Raw genomic sequence first — 13,812 nt, 5'->3', positions numbered from 1 at the left:
CTGTGCATGTGCTCAAGCCAGTCCTGAGAAGGCCCTAGGCTCTCACCTTTGGCTGACCTTCCGGCTCTGTGGAAGCAGGATGTAGAGCTGTAAACTCCCTGAGTGTTGAATGTGTGCCCCAACACACACACACACACACACACACACAGCCCCTCAGCAAAGACTGAGCAATTTATTGGTTCCAAGCATTTAAAGAAATCCCTGTGTAATCATTAACTGACCACGAAGCAACTGAGTATAGACTTCAGTGATCAGACACAACAAAGAATAGACTTTACAGAATTAGCTCAGAAAAGTCACTTAACAAACAAACAGCAATTACTACAACAACAAGCAGCAACAAAAATCTGGGAGAGGGAAGAAAATCTGATTTTCAGAGTTAACACATTATTTAAAATGACCAATTTTCAACAAAAATAATACGATAATTGCAAAGAAACAAGAAAGTATGGCTCATATACAGAAAAAAAAGGTGATCAATAAAATAGTCCCTGAGAAAGCCCAGAAAAAGACTTTAAATCAACTATTTTAAATATTTTTAAAGAGCTAAAGGACTAAATAAAAGTATAAGAATGATGTGTTATCAAATAGAGAATATCAGCAAAGAGAAAGAAATTACAGCCCCATACACCCTTTTAACTCAGTATGAAGTCACTGCTGAGGTTCACCCTTCAACCAAAGATTAGACAGGCCCATAAAACAAAACAAGACTAAATGGGCACACCAACCCAGAGGCAAGGACAAGAAGGAAGGAGGGGACAGGAAAGCTGGTAACGGGGAACCCAAGGTTGTAGGGTTGGCAACCAATGTCAGAAAACAATATGTGTATTAATTGTTTAATGAGAAACTAATTAGCTCTACAAACTTCCATCGGATACACACACACACAAGAAGTCATTACAGAGGAAGAAGAGAACGAAAGAAATTACAAAAAGAAACGAAATACAAATTCTGGAGTTGAAAAGTACAATAACTGAAATGAAAAATTCACTAGAGGGGCTCAACAGCAGATTTGTGCAGGCAGAAGAAAGAAGCAGAGAACCTGAAGGTAGGTCAACTGAGAAATTATCCAGTCTAAGGAAAATAAACAGAGCCTCAGAGACCTGTGGGCACAGCTTTGAACTAGTTCATTCACGTTCAAACCTCTGCTGAGAATTTGCATTTCCACTCCAGTATACTGAATCAGAATCTACCTTTTAACAAGATCCCCATGTGATTCTTATGTATAATAAATTTTGAGAACCACTGCTTTACTAGTGGTTCTCAGAACTGATCCAACCAGCAATATTAGCATCACGTAGGAACTTATTAAAAAAGCAAATTCTCAGCAGGGTTTTGAACGAGAATGAACTAGTTTAAAGTTCTATCTGTGGGGCACCTTCAAGTGTACCAACATACATATAATGGAAGTCCAAAAAGAGAGGCAATAACGAAAAGGGCAGAAAGAGTACCTGAAGAAATAACTGCAACTTCCCAAATTTGATAAAAAGCATTAATCTACACATCCAAGAAGCTCAATGAATTCCAACTAGAACAAACTCAAAGAGATCCACACCTTGGACACAGTAATCACACTGTCAAAAGACAAAGAGAGAATCCTCAAAGTAACAAGAGGGATGCAACTCATCACATAAATGAGAGTCTCAATAAGAGTAACAGCTGATTTCTTATCAGAAATCATAGAGGCCAGAATGCAGTGGGATGGCATATTCAAAGTGCTGAAAGAAAAAACTGTCAACCAAGAATATTATATCCAGCAAAACTATTCCTCAAAAATGAAGGAGAAATTAAGACATTCTCAAATAAAAACTGAGAAAGTTTGTTGCTAGAAGACCTGCCCCTACAAGAAATGCTCAAGAGAATCCTTCAGGCTAAATAAAAAGAAATTAGAGAGTAACTTGAACCCATATGAGGAAATAAAGAGCAGTGGTAAAGGAAACTACATAGGTAAATATAAAAGATAGTTTAAACGTATTTTTTGTTTGTAACTCCTTTTTTTATTTCGTATCTGATTTACAACCGCACAAAACAGTAATTAAAAGTCTATATTGATAGTCACGCAATGTATAAAGATATAATTTGTGACAATATAGCATAGGAGGGGTGACAGTTATAACAAGACCAAAGTTTTGGTGTTGTTGGGTTTTTTTTTTTTTTGGCTTTAAAGAGCAAAAATTTATTTTCTCAAATTCTTGAAGCTGAAATTCCAAATTAGGGTCCCTTCTCTGTAGGTAATCCTGGGCATTCCTTGGTTCCCTCGTGATCCTCATGTGCCATCTGTCTACCCCCATGTATGCATGCGCGTGCACATCTGCACACATCAGGAGCAAACTTTTTATATACTATTGCAATTAAGTTGGTACTAATCTGAACTATAGATTGGTATAAGTTGTTAATGGAAATCCCCTGGGCAACCACTAAGAAAATAACTAAAATATTTATAGTAAAAGAAATGGCAAGGGAATTACAGTGGTAGAGTAGAAAATATGTAACACAAAAGAAGGCAGTAATGGGGAACAAAAAAGATTTTAGACATAGAAATCAAACAGCAAAATGGCAGGTGTAAATCCTACCTTATCAGTAATAGTAGTAGTAAATGTAAATGGATTTGACTCTCCAATTAAAAGGCAGAGTTTGACAGGATAAGAAAACATGACCCTGCAGACATCATATAGAAAGCTATATGATGTTTATAAGAGACTGACTTTACAAGCAAAGGCTCAGATAGAAACTAAAACAATGGAGGAAAAAAAAAACTACTATAAATAGTAACCAAAAGAGACCTGGCATGGCTACGCTAATATCAGAAAAAATAGACTAAGACAAAAACTGTTACTACAGACAAAGAAGGGCATTTTATCATGATATAAGGGTCAAGTCTTCAAGAAGACATACAATCACATACGTATGTGGACCTGACAACAAAGCCACAAAATACATGAAGCAAAAGCTGAAGGAAGAAATAGACAATTCTATAATTTCTTCCTTTCACTCTATCAGCTTCGTCTTCATCCCATTTTGGTGCCTTATCTCTACTTTGAACTATTTTTCATTTTCTGCACTCTCCCAGTCAGTTCCTTCCTAGCCACAGTCAATTATAAAACTTTGATTGCCAATACAGAACATTTTCAATATATGTCTTCCATTCCCTGACATTACTCCTTTTTAATTTATCAGTTTTATCTGCCTTGTTTTATAATTTTTGTTCCTCTCATGTTGGGGAACATTACCTTTGCACTATACCCATTCTGGATTTCCTGTATGCGCAACTTGTAAAGATGACAGTTGTATCTTATCTAGACCTGCGGTCCTTCCATAAAATTTAAGCAGGAGAGCTAAATTTTAAAGGTTTGAAATTTCTGTTCAGATTTTAGAACCTGATGGGAAGTTGGGAGTAAGGTAACGATAAGCTGCTGCAATTCGTATATTTTTCAAGAAACTGACCATAAAATCAATGAAAATCTTTCTATTCCAGTGGCAGGAAAAAAAGGCCTCATGACCTACTTCCAAAAATGAACCAATGTAAACCCTGTGGATCACAAGGGTGTGATGTGCAACCGGACTGGGCAGCACTTCATTCCACTGTGCACGGGGTCACCATGAGTTGGGGTCCGACTTGATGGAAGCTAACAACAACAACCCCAGAGACACATCCAGTTCCATGGAAGTATTCTGACCGTTCCTGTCCTTTGAGATGCATTCTAATGAGAGGCCAGATCAATGTAAAGCCTCGTACCTCGAAGGTCTTTTGCTTAGTAGGTCAGTGCAAGGGTTGGCAAATTTTCTCTGTAAAAGGCCTGACAGTAAGTATTACAGAATCTGCAGGCCATGTGGTCTCTGTTGCAACTACTCAGCTCTGTCCTTACAGGCAAAAGCAGCCATTGGCAATATGAAAATAAATGGGCATGGCTGTGTCACAACAGAACTTTTCTATAAAAACAGAGCCACATGTGACTGGTAGGCAAGTAGTCTGCCAAACCCTAGCTTAATGCATATATATCTGTCAGTCAGTCCTGTTTAGCTGTCACAAAACTGACTCCTATTTCCCTACTTTATCTCCTGAAGACCCAAAAAGGGGAGAGTAGATAGTGTGATCACAGGATTCCTCCTTCAGTCCTGCCTCCTCTGTTACTCTACGGAGTGGACAGGGGTACCAAGCAGGGCGTTCCCAGATTCTCCTGTGGCCCATTCAAATCCCCGGCCCTCGTCTTTGCCAGCAAAAGCTTTCTAGCAAGTAGGCTCCTTTAGGGCCCTGGCACACACTCTGAAAAATGAGCAACCTTGTTGCAGACTAGAGAAGATACGTGTTAGACCACCATACCCTCCTTTGATGTGGTAAAGATTTTATTTTACCTGGCTATATTCCACACGTTCTATGGTATAAAACTGTGGTTGTTTCTTAGTTTCATTATAAGTGAAAATGTCTTGTTTTTGTTCATTTCATTTGGCTTTGAGGGGACAAGGGAAGGTACAAAAACGTGACCTCACTATTCTATCTCACACAAAACCTTATCCGTAACTGTTTCAGGAAGAACACATTATTCCATGAAATCGATGTATCAGTTTACCTAACATTTTAAGTTGTTTTAATTTTTTGCTACTATTAGCACTCTGGTGAACAAACATCTTTGTACACATAGGGCTTTCCTTTTTGAGATCATTTCCTTAGAATAAATTCCTAGTAGCTGAATTCGTGAATCAAAGGACTAAATTTGCATTCTTCAGGTTAATATCATAAGTCATGATACAACGATTACCACTTACTTTGGGTTTTCCATGTGTTTAGCGGCTTCCATGGATTACCTCATTTAATCCTCATAGTAACATAAATACTACCAACTATTTCACAGATGTGGAAACTGAAGCTTAGAGGAATTAAGTAATTTGCTCAAGGTCTTACAGCCAGTTAAGTAGCTCAACTAGAAACTGAAAATCACGTCTGATTCCTGAGTTCGTTAATCCATTTCCCCCACCAGAGTCACACTCTTCAGCCATATTTCATTTATCTTTGCTTCACCTGGCTCTACTGATGGTGCTTTGTGTACAGATTACCTGCAAAGTAATGTTCAGTTGGGTGTTCATAGTTTTCACAAAGTTATTTCCATCCACAACTACTTAAAACAAGACTCATTCTCAATTTCTCCAACCCACTCGGTATGAAAAGTGAAAAGTTAAGAGTCTCTCTAGACCTATGACTCTGGAATTTTAACCTGTTGGTAATTTTTTCAAAATATTAAAAATGGAATATAAATGATGTTTCTCTTTTAAAATGATGTGTCTGGCATAGTCACTCAATACAGAGAGAAATAAGAGTTGGAAGAAACCTTAGGGATTATTTGATTTACCATCTTGCTTTGGAATTGAGCAATCTAAGGCTCAGACAAGTGTTTTGTCCAAGTTACAAAGCCAGTTAATAGGACAATGGAACTACTAACTCCCAGCCTAGGGCACTTTCAGTTATAATACATTCCAATCAACTACACAGACTCACAGTCTATTTAAAAGAAACAATAAAAACAACAGTCACATTAAAGATCTGTTTCTAATTAACATCATACTGGCATTAAAGTTCTTATCCTTCCACCCACGGTGGCCCATCTTCTGCATTTCAAACACTTAAAATAAAAATAAGCAAAGAGGATACCTTTTTAGTCCACCTTTTTACTCCATTATATCCTTTGGTTACCAGCTGTCTATGAAAAAAGCTGTTGAAGAAGTGAACCTAGAACAGACACAAATACAAACAACCAAGTGATATGAAGCTGTGCCCAGACTTCAAAAGAGAATGGAAATTTAAAAATACTTGCAAGTAGAATAGACAAAAAGAGGAGGAAAAGTGTCTTCTTCGAAACACAGATCAAAACATGGAAAATACATTACATGGTGCATGGGAGATTCTGTTCCAAATTCTCATTAGAGCGACCTTGCAGCTGTGGCAGCAGAAGGGAATCATGCAGTACAGGCCGTCCCCAGGTTATGGACCAGATTCATTCCCAGCTGTGTCTTTAAGTCGAATTTGTAGGTAAGTTAAAACACGTGCACACAGTTCTTATTTAGCCTCACTTTGGTGCAAGGGAACCCTGGTATGGCAGTGGTTAAGGGCTCAGCTTCGAACCAAAAAGTCAGCAGTTCCAATCCACCAGCCGCTCCCTGAAAACCCTATGGGACAGTTCCACTCTGTCCTATAGGATCACTCTGAGTCGGAATCGACTAGGCGTGAAGGGGTTTGGTTTTTTGGTTTTAGTGCAAGAAAAGGCTCAAAGCCTTTTCAATGCTTTAAAAGCTGTACGGGCAGCAAGTGAAGACGACAGTGATAAAGAATTTGTTGCAAGTAGGGGTTAGTTCAATCATTCCTTTCAAAATGAGGGCAAATTTATGTAACATTCAAGGGCAAGTACGAGCTGTCTGTAAGTCTCATGTTCATAACCTGGGGGCTTACTGTAAATAGATCACCTGAATCCAATCAAATAGAGAATCAATCTGACAAATCTCTCCAAATCAGGTGACACAGTTGAAAGAGGCAATGAAAGAGTGAGGCAACGATTACCTTGAACTCAAGAGATACGGATTGCAAAACTAACCCCATCTGGAGGATGGGGATTTGGAGATTCCTGTTGTCACAGTAACTATGAACTGGGCTTAGGACGATCATTTCTAGCCCCAAAAGAATTAGCCTGGCCACATGGAGCCTCAGGTCCTGCATCCTGGCTTCAAATTTCTGGCTTATAAGTAGCATCAGCTCACCTGAGATAATAAACACATTGTAGTCTTGAAGTGTTCGCTCAGTAACTCAGTCATGGGAGATGACCAACTCTTCCCTTAGTACTCAAATTCTCAGTGGGTCAGCAGAATCAGCAAATCCTAGGGACTTGGTAGAAATGCAGATTCTCGGGCCCTAACCCAGACCTAGGGAGCCGTGGTGGCACAGTGGTTAAGCACTGGGATGTTAACCAAAAGGCTGGCAGTTCGAACCCACTAGCAGCTTCTCAGAAGAAAGATGAGGCAGTCTGGTTCTATAAAGATTACAGCCTAGGAAACCCTATGGGGCAGTTCTACTCTGTTACATAAGGTCCCTGTGAGGCAGAAGCAACTCAGTGAGTCAACTCATCAACTCACTATGAGCCTTACTTGGTTGGAAACTTTGAGGGTGGGGCCCAGCAATCTGGTTTTATAAACCTTCCAGATGATTCTAATATACATTTGTTTGAGAACCATGCAGCTTGACAAATCTTATAGCAGTTGTCTCCAGATCAGGGATTCCCAAACTCTGTTAAAACACAGATTGCTGGGCCCCAGCTCTACTTTCTGATTCAGTAGGTCTGGGGTGGGGTCTGAGAATCTGCATTTCTAATAATCTTAGGGGATGCAGGTCTAAGCCCACGCTTTGAGAACCACTGCATTAGCAGGCACGTGTCCTCTTAACCCCGTGAAGGTTTAGAAGTACATGCAGGGGTAATGAAAGTAAATTAAACCTTTGACACTAATACTTTTGTATTAAAAACCATCTGCATGCACTTAGATTTAAACTTTCCAGTGATTACGAAAATTTGACATAATTGAGAATCTGACAAATTAGTTTTATGATTTCCACTTAAAATGCAAAACACATTTGTGATTTTAAGTAGAAAGTTATAAGACACTTTGTCTATGTTCATAAACAAGACTGGAATGTTCCAAGGGATCTGAGACTCACTATATTTATATGTTTAATTTATTACATTTATAAGAATTTTATAGAGTCTTGGGAAGATTTTGCTTGCTGAAATGAAAGGATGCCAAGTCAGGCATTTGAGTACTTGGAAAGAAAAGTTCATATATTAAATTTCCAAAAAATAGTTTAAATATGTAACTAAGCTCTTAAAGGAATTTAGAGCTTAAGGGAATTTAGTGTGTATTTGACCTGAGTATCAAAGATTAACTCAAGAAAAAGTGAAGATGAATACTATTTTACTAGATTTTGAAAGAAAGGAAGACTTTAACTTGAATTTAAAAGTTTAAAAGAAATAGCCCCTTTTGTAATCTTCTCCCCGCAAAAAATAAAAGGGGTCCTCAAAGTATCAAAAAATACCCAACTTGCCCCAGGAAAACACTGGTACTGTGTGCCTTTCTTATGCAGAAGTGACCTGGTAGAATAGAGCTTATGCCCAATCTTAGCACATGATCAATACAAAGCCAAACTCTTTTTAAAAAATCTGAGGAATACCAAATAATTACATACAATTTTTTAATACACAAGGACTCCCCTGAAGAAGAGTAAGTTTTCACTTACTTTGTCTGGGACTGCATCCATTATCAGCTCACCATACATATTAATGACCTGTAAAAAGTCAACAAAAAACCATTTGATAGCCTTATACAATTGAGAACATACAGAAGGAGTACTATTTTGAAACCATTAACAGTAATTGAACCCTTTGGGTCCTGGGGTTGGTAAAGAAGTCCCTTCGGTAAGGAATAAAGAATTCTTTATTCCAGAAGACAACTGCCAGGCCAGCCCTGAGCGTATGGTATTTTATCGTCCAACATCCTCTGCAACTTTTCCAGAACCTACTTTTGAAGGTCAACGTCTGGGAACCTCCAACACACCGACCTGGTCATTCAGCCAATTCTGACCGTCCAGGGTCGTCAGATCATCCATGTCTAGCATGTGCTTGTTGTAGAAAATGCGGAAGTTGCACTTTTGATGTCTGGCCCGATAGTTTGTTATTTCCCTATTGATAAATGGTTTTCTGAAACAAAAGATTTTGGAAGAAATGGTAAGAAACACAAGTTGTACTCAATTTATTGCTAAGTAACTTGTTTTATCAAGAGAAAGATCAATCATATATACCAACAACCTTATTTTCAAGGACTTGAATTTATCATCATGGACAAACCTATTAGAAAAGTCTTCATTAAAGACATCTTTTAGTCGGCCAAGGACATCTTTTTCACTAAGTGGAACCAAACTGCCATATTTCTTCATAATCTCATCCAGGAATCCTTAAAAATAAAGGAAGAAAGAAAAATTAAGATGGAAAAACAAACCATTTTCAGCAAAGTCACTGTCCCAGCACTTAACCTATATGCAATACTTAACACATTCTTAACCTATATGACAGTATTATATCACACTATGAAGAACTCTTTTGTTATATCTTTTGTAGGAAAAAAAAATGGATTAGGCCCTTACCACTCCAATCAAGAGAGAGAGGCCGTGAGGCATCATTTCACATTGGATTTTTAACCTACTCGGGCACTGTTAGAGAGGGAATGGAGAGCTAAAGCTAAAGACTGGCACCTTTCCATAGCTTAACCTGGAGAAAAAGCCTAACTCCTCAAGAGTGAAATCTAAGGGATTTAACCACCTGGTTAAATGTGTGTATCCTTTTGGTAACTGAAGGAAGTGTATTTTAAAAATCAAAATTAGGGAAGAGGGGGAATCACCACTCTCTAGACAGCAGACACTTGTTCTTTTAGGTGATGGGAAAGGTAATACTGGATGTGGGTGAAGTGTGCACAACTTAACCAAAGTAAATGATGACAATAAGAAATACACAAGATTAAGGGACCTTACTGGTAAATGCTATAACATATACAATTTGGCAACAATAGCAATAACAACGAAAAACACACAAACGGTTACAAAGGTAGATCTCTACGCACATATGTATATAGGAAGGTATATGTGGGTATATATGTGTGCATATATAAGCGTATCTGCAGGCATAGAGCCCTGGTGACACAGTGGTTAAGCACTCAGCTGCTAACCAAAAGGCCGATGATTTGAACTCACCAGCCACTCCATGGGAGAAAGGTGTGGCAGGTCTGCTTCCACAAAGATTACAGTCTTGGAAATCCTGTGGGTTAGTTCTATGCTGTCCTATAAGGTCACTGAGTCAGAATTGACTCAATGGCAATGGGGGTTGGTAGGCATAGATACATACATGTTTGTGTGTGTTGTACATATATTCATATATATAATAAAGCATATGGAGGACACAGTCATGGTTACCTCCCAGACATAACCAAATACCTTGCAGAGCTGGTTTACTGAGTTTGAAGGCTTAGGACCATAGTCTCGTGGAACAACTAGGTCAATCAGAACAACATAGTCTAAAAGGTTTATGTTCTACATATCCTAGTATGGTAAGTAACATCTGGGATCTTAAAAGCTTGCAAGCGGCCATCTAAGATACAACTGTTGGTCTCTACTCAACTGGAGCAAAAGAGAAAGAAAGAAACCAAAGACTCAAAGAAGAAGCTACTCCACAGGACTAACAGCGACATGAACCACGGTCTCATCTATTCTGAGACCAGAAGAACTAAATGGCGTCTAGCTACCACCACCAACCGTCCTGACCAGAAACATGATAGATGGTCCTGGATAGAATAAGAGAGAAAATTGTAGAACAAAACTCTAATTCTTATTTAAAAAAAAAAAAAAGCCAAACTTACTGGACCAGTAGAAACTATAGAAACCCCCGAGACTATCACCATGAGATTCCCTTTAAAAGCAAAACTACTCCCGGAGGTCACCTTTCAGCTAAAAAACAGATTGGCTCATAAAATAAACAATATCACCCATGAGTGCTGTGCTCCCTTTAAAAAAAAAAAAAATCACCTATGTGAGATCAAATAGTCAACATTTAGCCTAAAGCATAGATGAGAAGGTCAAAGCAGTCAAGGAAGCTGGATTAATAAAGTGGAACAAGCAGAACAGAAACACGGAGATTGCAGACACAACATGGAAAATGTAACCAATGTCACTGAACAATACGTACAGAAATTGTTACATGCAAACCTAATCTGCTGTGTAAACTTTCACCGAAAACTCAATAAAATATTAAAAATAAATAAAATAAAAATCATAATTACATCGTAATTAATCAGTGAGATCACTGTCATTGTCTTATTTGGTAAAAGTTTATAATTTAACACCTCATAGCAAGGGACAAATTCTGAGGCATTTTATGTATCATACAATTCTACAGAGTTATACTCATGACATTGAATAGCCCTGTGAAGTAACAGAACCAGGAAGGCGTATTTTAAGATGGGAAACAGAATAAATAACTTCTTGGCCAGAATATAGAAGGGTCTTTAGGTAAATTTAAGTAATATGTACATGCATTAATGGCTTCCAGAAGGACACACTGCTAAGAAACATACCTAATGAGGCCCTAAGAAATAAAACCAGGACGTAATTTCTAAATAAATACAAGGAAGCTGAGGCATGACTTAGAGACTTACAGAAGTGCAGGCATGACTCAGGCTATTCACCAAGAATACCAGAAGAATGTTTACCTGTGTCTCATTGACTACGTAAAGGCATTCAACCGTGTGGATCGTAACAAATTATGGATAACATTGTGAAGAACGGGAATTCCAGAACACTTAGTTGTGTTCGTGAGGAATCTTTACATAGATCAAGAGGCAGCTGTTCAGACAGAACAAGGGGATACTGATTGGTTTAAAGTCAGGAAAGGTGTGCATCGGGGTTGTATTCTCTCACCATACCTATTCAATCTGTATGCTGAGCAAATAATCCGAAAAGCTGAACTATATGAAGAAGAATGGGGCATCAGGATTACAGGAAGACTCATTAACAACCTGCGTTATGCAGATGATACAACCTTGCTTGCTGAAAGTGAAGAGGACTTGAAGCACTTACTAATGAAGACCAAAGACCACAGACTTCAGTATGGATTGCACCTCAACATAAAGAAAACAAAAATCCTCACAACTGGACCAATGAGCAACATCATGATAAACGGAGAAAAGACTGAAGTTGTCAAGGATTTCATTTTACTTGCATCCACAATCAACAACCATGGAAGCAGCAGTCAAGAAATCAAAAGACGCATTGCACTGGGTAAATCTGCCGCAAAGGACCTCTTTAAAGTGTTGAAGAGCAAAGATGTCACTCTGAAGACTAAGGTGCACCTGACCCAAGCTATGGTATTTTCAATCACATCATATGCACGTGAAAGCTGGACAATGAATAAGGAAGACTGAAGAAGAACTGACGCCTCTGAATTGTGGTGTTGACGAAGAATATTGAATATACCATGGACTGCCAGAAGAATGAATAAATCTGTCTCAGAAGAAGTAGAACCAGAATGCATGCACCTTAGAAGCAAGGATGGTGAGACTGCGTCTTACATACTTTGGACATGTTGTCAGGAGAGATGAGTCCCTGGAGAAGGACATCATGCTTGGCACAGCACAGGGTCAGCGGAAAAGAGGAAGACCCTCAACGAGGTGGACTGACACAGTGGCTGCAACAATGGGCTCAAGCATAACAACGATTGTAAGGATGGGGCAGGACTGGGCAGTGTTTCGTTCTGTTGTGCGTGGGGTCGCTATGAATTGGAACCGACTAAATGGCACCTAACAACAACAACATTCACCGCTGCTGAAAGGGAAAAGACAGTTAAGTCTACAGGGGAAAAATACGGACTGCAGTCAACAATCACACTAAATGAGAAGATAAGGGGGCAGGGAAACTACAGTACTGGAAACGTAACAACCAGAATGCAATTAAAGAATGCCGACACATTGCAAAAAATGTAACTTAATGTCACTGAATGATTTGTGTAGAAACTCAAATGGAAACCTAATTTGCTGTATAAACTTTCAAGGAAAACATAACATTATTGATAAAAACAAAAAAAAGGAGGCCTGCTAGACACTTATCTCACCCAGCTTCCTTTCTAACATCAAGAATAGCCTCTCCTATGCTATGCATCAATACAAAGTAGACAGGCAGGAGGACAACAGAGTGACTGTCCTGGGATGGAGTATTTTGTTTTGTACGGGGGAAAGGTATGAACAAAGGAATAAAAAACCTGTTTTCCTCCTGTTAATCTCCCACTAAAAAGAAACCCAATTTGAAAGGCTTAAGAGTGAAGGTCAGGATTTAGGAAAGAGTTGCTTGCTTATGCCTAGTCTGGTCAGGGATTTCAGCATACAGAAGACAGGAAGATAGTACCATGTTCCAACTTAGCTCATCAGGATAGGAGATAAAGATTTGGGGCTTCTAAGTTAGGACTGGAAACCCTGGTGGCATAGTGGTTAAGAGCTCGGCTGCTAACCAAAAGTTCCGTAGTTCGAATCCACCAGGTGCTCCTCGGAAACCCTATGTGGTAGTTCTATTCTGTCCTATACGGTCGCTAGGAGTTGGAATTGACTTGACAGCAACAGGTTTGGTTTTTTCCCTAGCTTAACCAAAAAAACCAAGCCGGTTGCCGTCAAGTCAATTCCGACTCCTAGAGACCCTACAGGGCAGAGCAGAACTGCCCATTTCAAAAATGAAATGGAACACATAAACATCGACATCCTAGGCATTAGTGAGCTGAAATGGACTGGTATCGGCCATTCTGAATAGAACAATCATATGGTCTACTATGCCAGGAATGACAACTTGAAGAGGAATGGCATTGCATTCATCGTCAAAAAGAACATTTCAAGATCTAACCAGAAGTACGACACTGTCAGTGATGGGATAATATCCATATGCCTACAAGAAGACCAGTTAATATGACTATTATCCAAATTTATTCACCAACCACTAAGGTCACGGATGAAGAAATGAAGATTTTACCAGCTTCTGCAGTCTGAAATTGACTAAACATGCAATCATGATACATTCATAATTACTGGCGACTGGAATGCTAAAGTTGGAAACAAAGAAGGATCAGTAGTTGGAAAATATGGCGTTGGTGACAGAAGCAATGCCAGAAATTGCATGATAGAATTTTGCAAGACCAATGACTTCTTCACTGCAACTATCTTTTATCACCAAAATAAACAGCAACTATACACGTGGAC

General features: G+C 38.9%; 1 protein-coding gene across 7 annotated transcripts in view; it reads right to left on the bottom strand.

The window, feature by feature from the left end:
- SENP5 (SUMO specific peptidase 5) overlaps positions 1–13,812 on the bottom strand; it is a 69,067-nt gene that overhangs the window by 29,874 nt on the left and 25,381 nt on the right. For 3 of the 7 annotated variants that reach the window (XM_049879673.1, XM_049879692.1, XM_049879700.1), the window contains exons 3-6: positions 8,838–8,982; positions 8,591–8,729; positions 8,270–8,317; positions 5,645–5,722 (exon numbers count right to left, since the gene is read on the bottom strand). In XM_049879673.1, the coding sequence (XP_049735630.1) occupies positions 5,645–5,722; positions 8,270–8,317; positions 8,591–8,729; positions 8,838–8,982 (410 nt within the window). The other 4 variants (XM_049879682.1, XM_049879708.1, XR_007516699.1 and 1 more) reach the window with 3 other exon arrangements.

Source organism: Elephas maximus, chromosome 1 (genome assembly GCF_024166365.1).
Source record: "Elephas maximus indicus isolate mEleMax1 chromosome 1, mEleMax1 primary haplotype, whole genome shotgun sequence".
NCBI classification, from domain to species: Eukaryota; Metazoa; Chordata; class Mammalia; order Proboscidea; family Elephantidae; genus Elephas; species Elephas maximus.
Note: the sequence above shows the minus strand (reverse complement) of the source record. Positions and strands in the feature narration are given on the sequence as shown.